Raw genomic sequence first — 19,963 nt, forward strand, 5'->3', positions numbered from 1 at the left:
CAGCCCACTCCGCAAAGGGCCCGATCCAGCCTCGTGCAGGCAGGCTCCTGCCAGCGACTTCTGTTTCGGACTGCTGCGGGCAGGGCTGGGCAGGCTCTGCACCAACCTGCTGGCTCCTTCCCAGCCCCAAACCCCAAAGGGGGTCGGCTGCTTGCCAAGCACATCCAAACCACGGCCCCTGTCCCTCCACCCCCGTTTACGCACAACGCTGCAGGCTGGATTAATGCCCATTTTTGAGCTCATCAAATGGAGGTCCCACAGCCATGGCATGCATCACCCTCTGCTCCTCCCCGCACTTTCATCCAGTGTGGGAGCACTGGGACCCTCCCCCGGAGCAAACAGCCTTTGCAAAGGGGCTTTATCTTTGCTGGCAGGAGACCTTGAAGGTTCAGAAAGCAGCAAGGGAAATTTGTGCTGTCAAAATCAAAGCTGTGGTAATTAAACAGGAGTTTCCTCTGTCCCAGGAAGGAGGTTGGCAGAGCAGCATTTGTGAGTGAGGACATAAGGTTACGTCCTGCATGAGGGACTGCACAGGCAGAAGATGAAAAATCATCCTGCTCCACAGCACGCTGCACCAACCCCATGGCTGTGGCCAGAGCCAGCAGCAGAGTCACCAGGCTGCTGAGACACATCCTGCTCCCACATACAAGTACATCCTGAGGGGTGGACTAGATGATCTTTAAGGTCCCTTCCAACTCAAACCATTCCATGAGTCTATGGAACAGGTTGCCCAGAGAAGCTGTGGCTGCCCCCTCCCTGGAAGTGTTCAAGGCCAGGTTGGACAGGGCTTGGAGCAACCTGGGCTAGCAGGAGGTGTCTCTGCCCCTGGCAGGGGGGTCAGAATGAGATGATCCTTAAGGTCGCTTCCAACCCAAGCAATTCTATGATTCTGTGACCCTCACCCTGCCGTTCTAAGCTCATCCTCAACCTGCAACTCAAAACTTATCCTTTCTTTGTTCAAATCTAAGAACATCTTCCAAAAAGAAGGAAAAAAGAAAATGTGCAAAGCAGCATCGATCCGGGCTGTGCGTGGCCCTGGGAAAGGCCGGCTACTGCCTTTCCTGACACCCAAGAGCCTTTTCCATCGATTCACCTCTGTGGCTGGCATCCGCTCTCCATATTTCTATTTGTTCCAGTGATGGGTTGCCAAGGTGTAAAAGTCAAATCATTTTAATTTCTCGCCAAGTGAAAGTTACTCAAGGTTCAGAATAACACCTTGACCCAGTTGGGTCATTTTGCAGCAATTATCACCAATTTCTACAGTGGAAGACTGTAAGAGTTCAAAGGAGGAGAAAAAAAAAAATTGCTTGTCCTTTCTTCACCTTGCATACAAATGAAAAACAAATGTCATCTTCTTGCTCTTGATATAACCATGCTTTAAAGAGCTTCACAAACATCTATTTCCTCATTTGAGCTCACACAGAAGACATATTATCTCTTTTAAATATTCCTTCTCCTTGGCGGTGTGCAGCCTATCCCCTATCTTTAACATTTTAAGAAGCTGCCAAGTGGTTATTTGCAAAACTGACGTTAGGAGATGGATATAATCTATTTCAAACCTCAGCAAAATTGGCTGATTTCATGAGGTTTTAACATACGGCTGAATTAATCAAGTCACACAGATTATGAAACGTGAAATGCAGCCCCCCAGCTCTCCACCCGCATGGGAGCAATTTGGAAAAAGCCCAACCATCTCACGGCACAGCGAGGAGAAAAAAAAAACAATAATAAAGGGAACGGTTTCCAACGCACCACCTTCCTGAGCGGTGACGCTCTCCCAGGCAGAGCGTCTCTGTCTTGCAAGACTTTCACCTCGACTCGCCTTTTTGGCATCACCACTCTCTGTTCCTTCAGTGGTAAAACACAGGGAAACTGGGAGCGACGCCTTTGGGCTCTCCCCCCACCCAGCGCTGCCTTTCCTGCAGCGGGGTCAGATCCTGCCCTTCCTCCTCTCTTCCCAGGTGCTTTGTCTACCTCCTGCCTTTCCCAGCCGCCCTCTGCATGGGTACTGGCACCACGGGGTCCCCTCCCCAGAAAAGGAAGCAGCTTCACCCTTTCAAGGGGAAATAAATCCAGGAAAAGGCATTTCCTCCAACATTAAACTGTAAGACTCCTCTTACTTGATTTTGTTTGTGAGGTCTTGCTATTTAGTTGCTTGGAGACTTCTGTTTATTGCCTTGTTTTTCTTTTGTTTTAAATGGTTGAAGTTAGCATTTTGACCAAGAACGAGGCCAAAAACACTGATTCCCAGGCAAAACTTCCTGAAGCTGGACACAGTTTCCATCTTTTGCTAAAGACATGTCTGACACGGAGCATCTGTGCAAATTTCTTCAGCTGTTACCCTCCACTGGGCTCCGTGTATGGGCAGACGGGCAGTGGCACGCTGGTGATGGTCACCAGCAGTGCTCGGAAAGCTAACTCTCTGGGTGCTTTACTCAAAGAAAGAAGCTCTGGGTTCTTTACTCAAAGCTGAGTTTCTGCTTGGGACAGGGGACCCATGGCAGGCAGCCAAGCCCCGGCCTTTCACCAACAAAACGCCAGTGGTACCAGCTCCCACCTAGGCAGTTCAGCTGCTCCTGGGAGCAGCAGCAGGTCTCAGCCCTGGCTGGTTCCCCAAGTGCAGGATAACTTTGATTTCCAAGTGCTGATCTGCCTGGGCTGCTGGCTTGCTGCCTGTCCTCCTGCCCCACCACTGGCAGCAGACGAAATCTTCCCAGCATATGCCCTCTCCTAGAAGCCATACTAACCAGCCCAACGTGGGCGCAGTGGGCAGCAGCAGCTCCTCAAAGCCAGGCAGCTATTTTGTAAATTATTCAGTGCAGCAGTGGCTGCCGTGAGTGGAAGAAGCACAGGCAGGAGCAGGAGCCATGGCCCCTGCACAGCACAGAGAGGGCTTGAACAACGGCTGCATCACCTATGGGAGCGGCCAGATGCACCTGCCAGGAGGTTGGACCCATGGAGCAACTCTGAAAACAGGGTGGAGGTTTCCAGAGATGGCAGGAGGGCAGCAAGTGGACCTGGGCATGCATCAAGCAGGGTTTCCTCTCATGCCTCACCATGCCCTGAGCTCTTCTCCAACACAGCAGGTTGTTTCTGAGGGGGCAGGCAGCAGCACTGCTCCCACAGACACCTTCTCTCAGCTGTCTGCACTCCGAGGGGATTTTCAACAGTGCCAAAGACAGAGTGCACAGAGCTGAATTCAGACCTCCCTCGCCCCCAGCACCCTGGGAGGACAGGCAGCATCTCCCAGGCGCTGGCTGCTCTGCAAAGCCGGGGGAGGCAGGATACGGTTTGAATGTAAACACACCGGGGACGAGAAGACAAATGGCCCCGGGGGAAGTACGATGACCTCCCCAGCAGTGTCAGGAAACATTTGTCAAATGGCAGAAGTCATTAGCTGTTTCGTCGCTCACGTATCGGGAACATCACATCGCTGGTGATGGCTGGTTAATGCAGACCTGATAGGGCTTCTGCTGCCAGAGCTGAGGTTAGCTCTCTGCTTCAGGTGGCAACAGCCAGGTTTGCCCAACACAGACTTGGCCACTGCTCCAGGCACCCCCAGCTCTGCCTCTGCCTTGCTGATGGGCACGGCAAACCGAGCCGTGCCAGGAAAACCTGCCTGGCTTCTGGTGTCCCTTTTGAAGTAACTCCCAGTGCTCATTTTTCTGTAAAATCAGAAGATTTCAAAGCCTTTTGCTAAAGGTGGAAGACTACCGCAAGCCTATTGCAATGGGTGGGAAGCCGAGGACCTTAGCAGGTAAAGGACTTTCTTAAAATCCATGAAAGGTCGACACAAACCCCATCAAACCCGAGGACCCATCCTTTTGGACCAATTTAGGGAGCATTGGGCTGAACTGTATCAAGCACAAGCATCCTCCGGGGAAATCCGCTTGCCTCCCACACACAGCAGAGCAAGTCACCAGCCTTATGCTTGAAGGAAGCAAAGCAGATTGAGTTTGTGCAGCGGATGCATTCTGCCTACCACCAAACCCGCCCAGCTTCCGAGATCCGGCGGTGCGGAGCTGCCGGCTGCCTTGCCGCACGGGTGCTGCTGGGCTAGCCTGTGGCGTTTGGTTTTACGAGGGTGAAGAAGGTGTGCTCAGCAAAAATGAAAACGGAGAAGCTGCCAGGTGAAAACCGTGCTTCTCCCTTCGTGAGCGCGGAGGTGGGATGGGGATAGAGGAGCGCTGACACCAGGGCACGCAGGTGGATTTATACAAATACATAAATAAGAGCATACACCCAGGCACTTAACATAATTTAATACATTGCAAATAACATCCCAGCTCAATCACGGTAGCAATTATTTTTATTGCTGCCATGAGACCAGCAGCCCCCCAAGCACCCGCATTAGCAGCTCCAGCGCAGGGAGGTGGCCCGGCGGCGTGCCGGAGCTTGGCCCACGCTGCAGCCAAGCACTCTCGCCAGAGGCTTTTGCTCTGCAATTGCCTTGGAATAAGGGGTAAGGAATTCAACTAATTCACCCATCACCTGGCAATGAAACGTTACTGTCAAGGGTCATTTTGGGGAAGTCAGTGATGCCTCCTCTCCTCTCTTAGGAAAAATGGTACAGATACCTGGACAAGCCAAAAAAGGTAGAGTGAGCAATGAAGGAGGTTAATCCAAACCCAGGTGTCACCAGGGGATGCTGAGACACAAAATGAAGATTCGAACTTGTGCATTGGGCTGCCCTGCCAAGGTGAGCTTTAAATTTAGCACGACTGCATTAAGATGTGGTCAAGATAAGATGCATTTTTATGCATTACATCTGAAATGAGAAGGGATTGTGGTACCCCCAAGAAGGACAGCCATAGCAGGGGAGGGACCTGGAGGTGTTCAGCAGCATCAGGCCCCTGCTGAACCTCCTCCTCTGATGGCAGATGGTGTCCAGCACCTCGGCGGCACATCAGACCCCTGGATGCATTTGCGGTACACGCATCCCTCACCCATCACAGCCCCAAACTTCTCTTCCTACGTAAAACAGCAGCATGCACCTCAAAGCTCAAAAACCACAGTGCTGGGAGTCTGTGAAATGAGGCAGTGAAAATGAGCAAGAGGTTGATTCCATAAAAGCCGCCCCCACCCCCTCCACAGAGGCCACTTATCTGCGACGGTACTCGCAGCAAAGCAATACAGAATTGTGATGAAGTGAAGACGTGATTTCTTTTAGTGGGTCCTGAGCCTCCTTCTGCAGCTAAGACACCAACACAGGCGCACACCGGTTGAGTCACCAAACCAACTTTTGCAGGCTTGCCCTCCTGGAGGAGCCTCTGCTGTGAAAGAGGCTTTAGGACGAGAGTAGAAAGGGCTGCAAAATGCACGAGTGAGCAAAGCCACACGGCATTGCCTCCACAGCCTCCGCGGCAGGGCACTGCTGTCAGCCGCCTTGATGGAGTGCTGCTTTCACACGGAGGCCCTCCTCCCAAACAACATTTTCTCTAGAAGGGAGCTGCATGTTAAAAGTCAGTATATAAAAAATATTTAGGCCTTGCCTGGTCGTAACACGCCTTTCCTTGAGTGCCGAGGAATTTCTCAGCCTGGCTTTCTTGCTCTTCAATCCACAGCAGAGCAGGGCAGGTTCCTGCAAAGCCTCCCCCCCCTGTTCTCCCAAACCCAGTCAGGGTTGCAGCACTCCCCCCCTGCCGCCCAAAATGCTTGCACCGCTTTCAGCTGTGTCTGGTTTTCTTGTTCTGGACTCAGACAATATGGGTTTTTTTTTGGGTGCCCAGCCCTTTGCTGGGGTGGTGATGCCCAGGGATGTCTGGGGCACCCCATGCCAAGCACAGTGCATCGAAATCAAGAGTTAACATTAAGAGATAAATTCAAAACACAAGGAAACAGCATCAGCACAAGGCTGGTTGTAGGAAAAGACTGTCAGAGATGTGAGCACCAGGACCAAGCCCACAGGGTGGTGTTTTGGTAGGGCAGTGGGGAGAAACAGGATCACCAGGAGACCCTGAGCGGGTGGGAAGGGTCCTCCAGCCATCACTCCACCAGACCGTGGAAGTTTTTGGTCCTCCCCGTCCTGCCCAGAGCTGTCCCCACGGGCAGGGATGGTGCCAGGGAAGCCCTGCAAGAGCCTCTCGGCCGCAGCACGTCGGTGCACGTCCGTCCGCCGCACAATCTCCTTCCCCCTCCCCAGCGCAGAGCTGGCAGGGCACCAGGGAAATTAAGCAAGTGATTTCTAAAGCCGAGAGAAAAGCAGCCATCTGGGCCCTAGCAGACAGGTCGTTTAATGAACAAAGGGAATTTTCTAGAGAAGCCGGAGAAATGCAACAGTCTGAATAAACGAAGCAGTAACCCGTCCTATCCCTCCAGAGGCTGCCGCTGCCGTAAGAGAGAAGCTTTCAGGGAGTGCTGAATACTGGGGTAACGCCCCGTCCTGTCTAATTAAAGGATGAAGCAGGAGATGGGCTGAAGTGGTGGGAAGCAGGAAGGAGCAGGGTGGGCTAGGGGTGAAGTTCAAGGTTTTCTGTGCCACAAGGAGCCAGGGAAACCGCCCATGTTGGCAGGGGCAGCCGCCCTGGCAGCCCTTTCTGCCTAGGCACCTACTTCTGCACCTTTGGGGATGTGATTTACATCGCTAAGTCCCCTAGACGACTTTATGTGCCTTCATCTTAACTCTCAGCATATTCCCCTGCAGAAAACATTACTACTCGTGTGATGGATGGAAAACCCAGGCGACTTTCCCAGATCACAAGTCCAAAGTTCAGGGTACAGACCTGGCACCCTTGGCCTCACCTTGCACAGCCAGCACCAGCCACAGACACCTCCTCTCCTTTCTACTCTTTCTCATAGGAAAACCATCATCACTCATAATTCAATTTGTGAGTACTTTCTCAGCCCATCGTTTTGTGCTCTGCCACATTTCATAACCTTGTTTCGCACGCTCGCAGGCAGCGCTCCCCTTCTCCTGGGGCTGGCAAGCAGGTCTCTTTTGAAGCTCTTCCAGGTTATTGAACTACTATGTTAATGCAGCTTGTTTCCCATCAGTTGAGGGCAGAGTGCCGGGGACATCATTTATTTTCCATGTTTATTTATGTCAGGAGAGTTCTTAAAGGATTTGTTTGCAGCTGCTTCGGTCGCTGCTCTTGCCGAGGTTACCTCCCACCCCACCATGTGCCAGCAAGTCAGGCCCAAGGAGACTGAAGTCCACTAGCTTCCTTCAGCTGTTTTGATACCGTGGAAACAACTGATTTCTTTTATGCTTCTTAATGAGCAGCAGAATTGTCCTTTTTTCTGGCTAATAGGCATTTATGCCCCTTGAAGGTAAGGCAAGCTGGGAGCCAGCAGTGATCCCCCAGTTGAACACCCCTATTTCTGCACAGTCCCCAAAGAAGGGCCAGTTCTGGTCACCTCCTTTTCTGATGGCTTAAGCATGTCCCATCTGGACCCTGATAACACGATCACAGCAGAAGGCAATGTTGCTCCCACGGCGTGTGGGCCCCCACAGGAACAAGCTCTTCCCACAGAATGACGTGGATGGGTCACCTGTAAGCCCTTGAAAAATGGAGGCCTTGGGATCATCTCAACAGAGCAATTCCCTCTGGCCCTCTCATCCTTATGGAGGAACCAACTGGGTGCATATTTCACTCCACCTGCCACAGTCTTTATTATTACTCTTTCTCCAGGCTCTGTTGTGGCTGCAGGTGGTCACTTTTTGCTATAAACAATATCTGGACAATTTTCAAACTAAGATGACCTCCTCTGGACCAGCCCCTGCTCAGGGCTTCACAGCAGCCCTTCTTCATCACCCATGATGAAGGTCAGATCCTGTACCCTTCCCTACGTGGTTCAAGCCAGCACATCAGCCTGCTCCCAGCTGCTACCCCTTAACTTCCAGCCCTTTGGAGCATCCCGAGGTGATGTGCTGGGGAGCTGGCTGCCAGTTAGTTCGAGGCTACCCCAGCAGAGGAGAGCGTGCCATATTGATTTCTTCTGTTGTCCTCGCAACCATCTGGGCAAAGAAACATTTGTTATTTTGTGACAGATCCCTGCGGAGGCCACTCGGGCATCCTACCCGCTTGCATAGTGGAGCTGGCAATTTTGCCAGAAACTCTGCTTTAAAGGGTTTTGCAACGTTAATTAAATTTCTGCGGTTGTATCTCTTGGCTCTGAATAAGATCCAAGCCTCTCTGAGCATGTGAGGAAGGGCTCAGCTCCTTGTCCCTGTTCAAACCTGGCTCTGAACAAGTCTGGCTCCCAAGACTGAATTCCCTGTACGCAACATCAGGAATACAATATTGTCCCTCACCAAAACCAAAGAAATTCAGGACTGTCAAGGTTCAGACATAGCATGGGTCTAGATAACCTAGAGGTTGCAAGATGATCCCAGAGCTACAAAAAAAAAGCAGATGCCCTTGCCCAGAGAACTGATTCCTCTAAATAGACAAGCAAAAATTAGTATCTGTGATCACAGAGAGGCACGATGCAGGAGACACAGTGAGTCACCCCAAGGACTCCGGATGGATTCCACACAAAGCTCCCACAACTCCAGCTCCCTTTCGCCTCTGATGAAGCACAGCCACTGCCTCGGGCTGGCACTGATGACCTCTGCCAACATGGTTGGGCTTTTGTAAATACTGCTTTCCAGGAAAGCACAGAAGGAAGATGAGCTGCCAAGCCTGGGAAATGCAGGAGGAGACAGGTTGGTTTTAATAGTTAAAACTGTTTAGGAATTTTAAAAAGAGTCTGTTTTTTTTTCAGGAAGAGGATATTAATAAATGAGATAGGAGGGAAACTGGAGAAGATAAGGAGATCATTAACTCAGGGAAGCTGTGGGACTGGGGCTACCTGAGCAGCAGGGCTAGAACCACCGCCCGAGCTGTTCCCGCAGTGGAGGTGGGAGACAGACATGCAGCTTGCCAGGGTCCCGCAGGGCTGGGAAACGAGAACAGAGAGTGGAAAACAGACCAGTGGTGCTGGGCTGACATTTCCTACACAGCACAATTTCTACCAGCTATTACAAAGGGTCCTGGAAGCGAGACGGTTGGCGGGGTCAGAAGATGCTTGGCACCAGCAGGTTTGCTCCAGGGCAGCTATTAGTCATCGCCTTCTGCGGCCGGAGCTGCCCGACTGCGACAGAGGGTGGTGCTGGGCTGCGAAGGCGAGAGCCAGCACGTTGGCACTGCGGTCCTGTGGGCGCGTCCCCCCACTGACATTTTCAGGAGGTGGCCAAAGTGGCACAACGCCTTCCCCAGGAGAGCGGCAGAGCTGCCGCAGATGGGCGACGGTGGGTCTGTGCCTGCGGGAAACACCCGGTGGGCTCAGCCCCGCGGCAGGCTATTTCAAGAAGAAAGTCGAAGTTTGTGCAGCTGTTGATAAAGGTATTTCTTACGAGGCCAACGGCAGTTACTGTAGAATAAGAGCAAGGAGGTGCAGAGGGCACTTGGCAAACTTTATCCACTTAAAGCATGGGCCACTGTTGCCACGCAGGGGTTTAGTGACCAAAGGTCTGCACCAAGGGGTAGGATTTGAACGCTGGGAGCTCCTGCCTCCCAGGCTAAGGTAACACCATTTCCCTCACCCTCTATTAACAACAGCAATAAAAAGGCGCTCGGGCAGCAGCCTGGAGGGCTGGGCACGGCACAGACCCGGGGGGACAGCCCAGCACCCCGCCCCGCTCCCACGGATGGGTTTCCAACCTCTGCACCCAGCCCAGCACCAACACATTTTCTGGGATATTTCCCCAGTTTCCACAAGAGGGCACCGGCACGACACCGACGGGGACGCAGGGGTGTCCCCGAGCGCGCCCGGCCGGCCCCGGGGGCTGCGCAGCCCCTTCCCATCCCCCGCGGACCCTACCCGAGTTATTTGCTGCTGCAGAAAAAAACCCCTTTTGCTCAAAAAGGCGATTTTCTGGCATAGCTCTGCTTACACCGAGGGACTGCGGGGAGGGGAACGGGCCTTCCCTGGTGGGTGCGGAGGGGCCCCGACCATCACCCCTTCCCTCCAGCCTCTGCATCCCCATGCCCAGCCCGGGCAGGGAGCACGAACCCTCAGGAGCTGCTCCTCTGGGGAAACGGCTTCGTCCACAGGGCGCTGCCGGGCTCCTGGCAAACCCTGATGCAAGGAAAGATCTAGCTGGAAAGGGACAGTAAACCCACCACCCCCCTGTAACAGAAGTGTGGCTGAAAAGAGCTGGCCCAGCTCAGCAGATGGGCTCTGCAGAGCAGGTCCACCAGGAACACACCTACCCCAACCAGACAGCAGACCTGTAAGTGTCCAGAAGTCACTCCAGGGCATCACCTGGGAGAGCTGCATCCCACAGCTGCAGCCAGGGCAGGCCCAGCTCCTCTTCTTCACTGCCTCTGGCTCCCAGCAGTGTCACGAGTGGTGAGAGGACTCAGCCCTGCCAGGACCCTGCCGAGGTGCAGCCTAACCACACGCTAACTGCCACCGGCGCCTACGCAGCAGCATTCACATTCACACCACAACTCCGAGCAAATACATCAAGTGTTTCTTCCTCCACTACGTGACCCTCCGCATTGCTGCAGTTTGATGGGGAAGAAAGCTGTTCTTAAGAGCCAAATGCTGCCAAGTGCTGATCCAGCAACCACTTCTCACGTGGAACCCCTTGAGCTGCACCTAACCCCAGCGAGCTGCAGCAATGGTTAAAGGAGGGGCACCCCATGAAAGCCACCCGTCTCCAGACTGGACTGGATGCCATTCACGAAGGGAAGCCTTTGAGTATTAGAGAGCTGGTGCTCAGAGCTCAGGTCACCTTTCAGTGAGCAGTGAGGTTGCTTGGTCAACAACTACATCTCATGCCTCAGAGCCCAGCAGATCAGGTACTTGGTACTCTGGGTTTTAGGCAGAGAAAGAAAATTTTAGTATCTTCCTGGTTTTTAACCCAAGTGAGCTTGTAGAAGACTACTAAAATCACTGCTGCCCTGTTCACCGCCCATATGGGACCCTGGAGCATGATAGCCGATTTCCTCTCGATTATCTTGATCTTGCTGGACACTGAATGAGTGTGTACTAAAGCATGAGGTGTATTAGAAATGCCAACACAGCAACAGATTGTCTGACGGGACTGTCATTCTGTCATGAAATATGACATGCATCCAGCCCGCGAGGAAGAACTGGATTGCTGCACACTTTAGTGCTGGCTGAGGCCATGCAAGATTATTCCTCATTTCGAAGTCTCATTCATCAGACCTGAAGGATACATTTCTGCAGCATAAACAAGACATGGCAAAAGTCCCAAACCACCTACCTCTCTGTAGCTGTGCCTTTATATAAAACCCGTTGCCCTTTCATAGGTGCGCCTATGAGGGATTTCCCTTTTGTGAACCCAATTTCCTCTCACTTTTGAACAAAAACGTGTTTCTGACATGAGGGATGCAAAGGTAGAGACAGCATGGCTTGGTACAGAGCAACGGGGAATTCGCCGAGCAGCAACAAAATGGAGAACAAACAGGAAAAAAAAAAAAAGCCAATTTAATGCAGTGAATTTATCAAAGGACCAAAGATGCTTCTCAAGCAGCATCACTGACTGCCCTTCTGTTGGTGGACCTGCTGGAGGGACACTACAAGCACGAATAAGGAACAGCAACGACAAAGTAAACGCAAGTAACAAGGTGGGAACAAGCCTGAGGACTGGTGGGAGCTCCCCATGCTCCCTGCCACGTGCCTTGTCAAAGGCATAGCCTCAACAAAGCACCAGCTAGGACAAAACTAACGTTGAGCGGATGTTAGCATCTCCAGAGGAGATCCCACATGGTGGGCTCAAGAAAAACGGGAGAGACTGCTTTGTTTTTCTCTTGCTCGTTGATAAATGAGACCTGACACCCTTTCTCAACGGCTGAATTCATCAACTCCAGAGCTTACAGGTAATTAGATCTGGAGTCACGGTGGGACTGTCTCTAGCAGTCATGGTGTTGTTTTGCTCTTTGTCCTTTCCTTGGGATCCTATAACCAAACTGCCCAGGAGCTACAGTAAGACAAAAGGAGCATTTTCTTGTGTTACACCCTTCAGCCAAGCAGACCTCCAAGTTTTCGGTAAACTGTAGGCCTTTGAGAAGGCACTGCCTTCAGGATGGCTGTGGAGGAGCCCAGCAGAGCCAGCCAGCAGCTCAGGCACCAGGAGTCATAGCTTCGAGGGAAACATGAAAATCCACCTCCCAAGATGTACTTCAGCCACAATTCTAGCAGCAGTACTTCTGCATGTGACAACATCTCACTGAGAAAAAGCAAATCTTCATGAAGAGTTGACTGGTACAAAGACAGTCAAAGCCTGAGCAGTATAGCCTTTAACTTGAAGTATTTCAAGCTAAATGAAGGAAAGTGTACAGCTGCCAATCAAGTGCACACTTCCTCAGACGAATGTTCCCAGGCTTTCCTCTCAAAAGCTGTCCCATGGGAACCCCTTCTTCACACGCCGGTCTTTTCCATCTTTTTATCTCATTCAGGTCCCCTCCAGCGTTCAGCTGCTCACTTGGTCCCAACACCGCTCTCACATCTGCTTCCTCAACCTCAAAAAAGCCTTGGACAGCGAGATCCCCAAAGTCTGGCCACAGCCCGTGAAGTTTCCTTTTAACCTCTTGGTAATCTGGTATCTCCAGCAAGGGGCATTTGGAGGGAAGTGGAAAAATCCAGAGCCAGGTGGTTTGGAATGGGAGCCCCGGGGAAGCTGTATGGGGGTTAAGTTCCCCCACCACGGTGTAGGTACATGCAACCTTTGGAAATGAAGACAAACCTGTGGATGAAGCAGTCCAGACCTCTTACTGCCCACTGGTATTTTGGACGAGGGAACCTCTTGTCCTGCACCCTTAAAGAAGGACGTGTATAGTGGGCCATGTAGGACACACTTGAATTGCAGAGCAAACCCAGGATATAATGGCTGTGCCTGGGCCACTAGGTGATCTTCAGCAGCTGGGAGCTGAACCGCAGGAGATGCCAGTTGGGGTTTGTTAAATGACAAGACGATATAATCCAAACATGTCCATCACCTTCAAGCAAGGACCCTATGACACAGGTAAAATTGCTTTTGTTCACCCAAAAGATCAATATTGTCAGGGTGAAATAATATGTCAGCCAGTGTGAAGAACTCCACCTGACCACTGACAGTCAACAGGCAAACTCCCTCTCGAAAAAATAATATAAAAAAAAAAAAATCCTGAATATACTGCAGCTTTCCAAATCACTGTATTCAGAGAGTTCTCACGAGGAGCTGTAGATCACCTCCAGATTTCTTGGAAGAACAATTTTCTGTGCACATGGTATTCTGATGCAGGTAATTCCTCAGATTTAATCGTGTTCTTTTCTATTATATCATCATGGCTAATCAAACTGCCAGAGTCCCATCTGAAGACCACACTCCTCAGTGAATGTCAGGATTTACTCCGCGTCAGGACTTTCCTCTGAACAAACCCATTGCCAAAGGCAGTTTCTCATTAGGCTCCTCTCAAACTCTCTGGTCCTTCAGCAGCTTCTTCCCCTCGCCCCCGCACGTCTGCTTTGTTTTGCACTGGATTTAACTTTGCATATGTGGTTTGGTGTGGGTTTTTTTAATATAACATCAAATCTCTTAATTCTCTGACCCAGAAATCAGAGACAATCCTCATAAAAATCTGGGACAAAGAAGACACAGCTGCACGCGCACAGCAGCAAGAGCTTCCGAAACTCCCAAATCTACCCATTTAAAGTGATTTTGATTAAAGAAAGCATTTTCAGAACCGTTGCTGTCAGATCTTGGGTTATTTTGAAAGAAAATCCTTGGCTTTCAAGTGCAGCTCTACTTTGAACAAGACACTTTAAAGAGCGACAACGCAGTGGCCCAGGTCTACCATCAGCCGGCGATTCGCACCTGAGACGCGAGGGCTTGTCCCTCCCACGTTGTCACCTCCACGAGGCCAGCTAAGACCGAGGCCCGCGCAGGCTACACGCCTGCTCCCACAGCATCCAGAAACAAAGGCTCCCTCAGATGCAGCGTGACCTTTCCTGGAGCCGCACAGCCCGTTCCTGCAGCACTTTCGGCCAATGAGTAAATAATGAGGAATTAGTGCGCAGCCCCAGCGATGAGTCAGAGCGAGCCGCCGCTGGCACTAATGAACCTGCAGGGACAACACAGGGTGTCGGAGACATCCAAGCCCCCCAGTTTCGTGACAACGTCGCCCGTGTCACCCCCACGTCCTCGGTGGGGCCGATGCGCGTGGTCCCACCAGTGAGTCACACCCAGACGCCGAACGGGGAAAGCCCCGTCTGACGCCAGGCAGGGGATGGGAACACGCTGCGTTTCACATCGCCTGTTCGCAAGTTGAATTTAACGAAGGAGAATAACAAAACAGGACAGGCTGAGTCAGGTAGGGCGGGCAGGCAGCAACCTCCCTTGCGAGAGCCCCAGGAGTTTTTAGGGGCAAAAGGAGGGTACGGAGGTACAGCTCCACTGCATGCTGCCACCAGGGATGGTGGGGTCTGGTTGGGGGGGGGTGGTGGTGGTGTCTTGTCGGTCAGGAGCTTCTTTACCCTCCAGCACTTTGCTGCAGCACCCAAGTGTGAAGGGAGAGGCCAAGGTGGGAGCTCACCTGTTTCATCCCCAGCAGCAACCATGGGGAAGTCCCCAGTGACAGCACCTGCTCTGAACCCTGCCTGAAGGCACAGCCTCATTAAAGCAGGTAATTTAGCTTAACTACCCTGGGTATTTCACACGGCTGGGCCCACAATAGCAGCCAAGGCGGGAGGAAATTGCATTACTGTATCTGGAGGTCTGGGGTGTTCAAATCTGAAAGGGAAGTAGTGGTTCAAACCAGCCAAGGCTTTAATACCAGATTAAATGCTTTCACAGGAGCCTGTCTATTTGAAAGCTTCCAGCCAGCCTTTTGTCAAGCCAATTTAGTTTGCATTGTACTTTGGCTCAAGAGGTACCTTAAAATGTAACCAGCAGCATTTTATTTTATTTTATTTTTTAACATGGTAGCTTAACTTTCTTGGAGGGGATTCACGGACCTGGGATAGCCACTGCTTTATATGGGAAGGGAATGAAGTGCTTTCATGGCAGAGGCGCCGAGCAAAGCTCCCTCTCTCCAACACCGTTGGCCTGAATGCATTATTGTTTAGGGAATCTATTGAGCATTTTGTCCTGAAAGACTTGCCCTTTTAGAAGGCTGAATGAAGCTCCAACTGGGATTATCAATTTTTAATTTCCCCATTAGTAGAAACAGAAGGTTACCAGCCTGGCAGTTTCTCCTGACAGAGGGAACAGCCTATTTCCATACAAGGATTTTACTTTAAGAGGGCTAATTATCCCAGGCCTTGAATCAGGAGGTAAGCTATGTCTAAGGGAGACCATGCCCAACACTAGGTCCTTAAATGCAGCAATTTAGGAGGGTTCCTGGCAGATCTTGGGGCAGGTGGGAGCGGGAGGGTGGCTGGACCAAGGATGTGCAGCTGCACGTGGGCATCTTGCAGCGGGAGCATGCAGGGATGCTCCCACTCTCTTGCAGGCAGGAAAAGCACCCCAGAAGCAGCAAGAAGGAGCCAGTTCCCCCGGCGTGGGCCACTGTCTGCTTTGAAATTTGGCACCTGGGAGACTCGGGGCACAGACTCGTAGGAAACTACCGCTCCTCCTGCCCCTCCGCTCCCTGATGTGGGGACACAGAGGAACCTCTGTCTGTCCCCCCGGCCCACCGCAGCCAGCCGGGGGGGGGGGGGGGGCACAGCGGCACAGGGCTCAGTGCCACCCCGGCTCTCCCCACAAGCGCATCCTTGTCATTCAAATGAGAAGCTGCCACAAAGGCGAGGGCGCTGCCCTGAACAAAGAGCCGCTTGGGACGGCGGCAGAGGGGGATGCGGGTCCCCGGTCTCCACCGATGAATGCAAATGCCTCCAGCCCCTGGGAGCAACTTCTCTGGGAACAACACAGACGGGCTTTGTGAGCAGGAGGCCGAAAGAAGCGTCGCTCATATGCAAGCCCCCAGGAATGCCCAGCAAGCCCCAGCTGGAGAAACGCCTGGGGGGCACCACAGCCCTCCGCAGTCACCCCTGACCACGCAGTCAAGAAAAAGCAGCTCAAGCAGCTCGCAGTCTTTTTTTGTTGTTGTTTCACACCCATGCTCTGGCAACCAAACTAAACTTTCCTGGCACTCCTGCATCCCTTGGCCACTGATGCCAGTGCCCACGTCCTCAAGGGATGATCTCGGTGATGCCACCATCACCACGCCACTGCCAACTCCCACCCCGCAGCCCCAGCACCAGGGCAAAGCGTCTCCCCTGGGGGCAAACTGGGCATCAGTCTGTCCCCAAGCCACAGCTTTTGCCCAGCACCCAGTGTCCCACCGCAGCGCCGCCATACCTGCAGCAGGCAGCAATGCAGCCCAGTGGGCAGGAGCTGCCTGCTTAATAGCCAGCTCCTTTACAAACCAAAGGGTCTCCAGGTCAACACCTTCAGTGTACAGACTCCACCGCGCTGGCTCTTCTGAAAAATAGAACTTGAAGGTAGACCTCCCTTCAGACCTGGTTCAAAGCCTAGTGAAGTGAGAGCTCTTATTCCTCGGTTACTACTAACATATATAAAGTTTTTGCTGCTTGCACCCCTGAGACGCTCAAGCCCAACGGCTGTAAAAAGATGCAATTTGTTAACGCCGGGCACCGCGGCGAGGAGGGGCTGGGGGGTTTACTGTAAAGGCAGCAGTGCAAAATGCAAAGCAGTAAATCTCAAAAGCAACGTAGTAAAATTAAAGGGAAACACTCAAGTCAAACGCTGTTCCATCTGCTATTTTATGCTCTTTGTTAGAGCAGCTAATGGAGAACAATAAAAACATTAATAATCAAGTTAGATTTATAAACTGGGCAGGATATTCCACTAGTAATGAAATCTGGAGAATCATTCAATATTATATTGCTTTGGGCAGCACTCTAACAAGAACTGCCTTTGAATTATAGCCCTCTTTCGTTTTCCTGAACTTTAATTTGGCCCAGCATCACTGTTTCATTTAAAACAAACCTACAGCAGACTGGAGCGGAGGATGCAGCGCAGAGGCACAGTCCTGCCCAGCGCTGAAAGCCTCTCGGCTGCAAGGGCTGGGGGGCAGGGGGGGTGAGTGGGTGAGTTTGGGATGTAAAAGCTCTGTTGACATTGTGCTCTATTTAATGCAGAGAATTGCTGGATATAATTCTCAAACGTTAGCAGAGCTTTCTATCGCCATGGTTTCATGCTTCCTAGTTTTCAAATATTTGGTTGAAATGCATCACAGATCTTTAATTTCTTAGTTGCTTCATCAAGTGGATGTCAAATAATTCTTCTTAAAGCTCTCACTTCCCACATAGTGGTATTTTCCTGATGAACACCTCTGAAAATACCTGGCATTTTCTGCTCCCTGCTGCTCATTAGAGGGCATAAGCACAAACCTGCTTTACAATCAGCCCCTTCATAATCCCACCAGCACCATCTCGAGACAGAGATGTATTTGCCCCAGCCAGCACACCCACCAGAGGGGAGAAATCACCCAGACACCCATCTGACATCAACTACTCTGTACTTCCCAGCCTAAATAGGGCTTGGTCTTAACGTAGGACTCTAATCCCCTTCCCCTACAGTTCACTTCTGCACTGTCGTCACCATCCCTGGCACCTTTTGCTTTGTGAGACTGTCACGGCTCTTCAGCACGGTTTTGAGCTACTCCTCAGTTCCAGTCCAGGACAAAAAAAAAGGTACCTGAATGCCTGAAAGGTGTCAGCAATAACTAATAAGACCCCTCGTGTATTAACATTTAACCTGTAAAAGCTGAGTGCAGCATGTAGGTAGCAAGGGTAAAAGCAGGTCAAAGACAAAGTTCGAGTCAAATTGATTGGGGCACAATACATCAATTTGTGTGCTGTCTGCATGAAATATTAATTCCAGCTTTAACATTTGGTTATAGAGGAAAGCAAATGCACCATAATGATGCAGATGTGCCTTATTTTTCCCACATTTTCTATTCTTCTAGGAACCGATGGGGAACGATAGGCTTTGTCCTTCCTGGCAGGTGTTTGAGCAGAAGCCTGTGAGCCGGAGCACACTCTTGGTGGCCAAGCCTCGGCGGCAGCGTCCTGGCACACTGCTCTGTGCGAGCCCTGCTCATTAGATAACCCTGCCACGCTGCGAATCCTCCCTCCCTCCTTCACAGCAGCGCGCAGGCAGCATTTTGAAATTCACTGAATTTCAGGGAATTTCTCCAAACTGGCGGGTCCAGCCTGCTCTCCCATGCCCAGCTACAGCCAGCTTTCCAACACCCAGGTTTGATGTAGTCGTGGGGCTTCTCTGAGCTATGGCTGCTATCAGCTACAAGAAACTTTTCCTCCTCCAAGAGAAAAGCCTCCACCTCTGAGAGGGGACGCCGTGAAGCTGTGCAGACCTGCTGGCACCTTGACCCGGCAGGGACGTGACCTCAGCCCTCGCTGCCTGCTAAAACCTGTCACCTCTCTGTGAGCTGAGCAGGCACCTGCGAGCGGAGAAGCAGAACTACAAGGATGCCCACGCTGGGCAGACCACCGCAACGAAGCCAACCCTCTGCCGGCGCAGAGCAGCCCCTAACGCGTCCCCGAGTGTCCCAGTCCTCAGGCATCGCTTTTACTCCAAACGTGCCATTTTACCCGGCTTGCTGGCAGGAGTTTGTGCGACGCCACCGCAGGCAGAGAGCCCTTGAGAGGGATCAGCCCTTTCCCGGCACCTGAGACATCGCCATCCGTGGGTGAACGCTGGGGGGGCCATCACCCCCCGGGTACTGGGCTGGGGGAAAGTTGGGCCACCCGGGCGGGGTGCAGGGGGGCACAGAGCGTGGGGGAGGCCCCGTGCACTGGGGCAGTGTGTGCGTGTGTGTGTGTGTGTGTGTGTGCAATGGTTGCAAGGGCCCGCACCGGGTGCAAGGGAGGGGGAACACCGGTTTCAAAAGGGCTCCGTGCAGTGGGCATGGGGCGGAAGGCACTGGGTGCAGCGGGGGGGGGATAAAGGGACCCTTCCGTGGGCGCGGGGGGGAGGGGCACCAGGTGCAACGAGAGGCACCACGTAGAGTGCTGGGGGGGGCAGGGGAGGAGGCACCGGGTGTAAAGCGGGACCGAGCAGTGGGTGCAAGCTGGAGGGCGCTGGCTGCAAAGGGGAGCACCCAGCAGCAGGGCGCTCCGGGGAGCATTTCCAGCCGCCGGCGATGCCCGGAGATGGGGGGGGGGGGCAGAGAGACGGGAGCTGGGGGGGGGTGGGGGGTGGGAGCGCAGGGGAGCAGGGGGTCGCAGATAACTCACAACTCCCCGGCTGATGTCGTCCGCCGCGGGGGTCGGCGCCGCGGGGGCTTCTTGCCACGCCAGCCACAGGGCGACCACGAGGAGCATCTCCCGGCGGCGGGCGCGGTGCCGGGCAGCGGGGCTCAGCATCCCCCCGCGCTCCGCGCCTCCCGCCGCCCGCCCCGGCAGGGCCCGGCCCCGCGCTGGGCTCCGCCGGGCCGCCGGGCTCCGCGCCGCATCCGCGCTCCCGCCCCGGGCTGCGGGCGCCGCCGGGGAGGGAGGCGGGCGGGGGGGGGCTCCGCTCCGCGTCCGCGCCGCCGGGATGGTTCCGCTCCGCTCCGCGTCCGCGCCGCCGGGGAGGCTCCGCTCCGCGTCCGCGCTGCCGGGGAGGCTCCGCTCCGCCCCGCGTCCGCGCCGCCGGGGAGGCTCCGCTCCGCGTCCGCGCTGCCGGGATGGTTCCGCTCCGCTCCGCTCCGCTGCCAGAGAAGCTCCGCGGCCGGGGCGGCTGCGGGGCGGCGGGTGCGCGATCACATCGCCCCGCTCCAGCACCCCGCGGAGCGAGAAAGTTGCTCGGGGCGCTGCCGCGGAGCAGAGCGCGGCTCGACTGCCGCTGCCCGGGGCCGCCGCTCCGTCGCTCCTGCCATGCACCTCCCTGCGCCCGGCCGGCTGAGGAGGAGGAGGAGGAGGAGGAGGAGGAGGAAGGGATGCTAATGAGGAAGGCGGTGTCAGGGCTCCGGCGGGGAGGGGGCGGCACAGCGCGGTCTGG

General features: G+C 53.4%; 1 protein-coding gene across 1 annotated transcript in view; it reads right to left on the reverse strand.

Annotated features, from left to right (window-relative positions):
- MMP17 (matrix metallopeptidase 17) overlaps positions 1–19,347 on the reverse strand; it is a 66,773-nt gene extending 47,426 nt beyond the window's left edge. The window contains exon 1 of the mRNA XM_086474332.1: positions 19,219–19,347. Coding sequence (XP_086330458.1) covers positions 19,219–19,347 — 129 coding nt within the window. The remainder of the gene's footprint in view (positions 1–19,218) is intronic.
- Between the last annotated feature and the right edge of the window lie 616 nt (positions 19,348–19,963).

This window comes from Leptosomus discolor, chromosome 16, assembly GCF_034619465.1.
Source record: "Leptosomus discolor isolate bLepDis1 chromosome 16, bLepDis1.hap2, whole genome shotgun sequence".
Taxonomy (NCBI): Eukaryota; Metazoa; Chordata; class Aves; order Leptosomiformes; family Leptosomidae; genus Leptosomus; species Leptosomus discolor.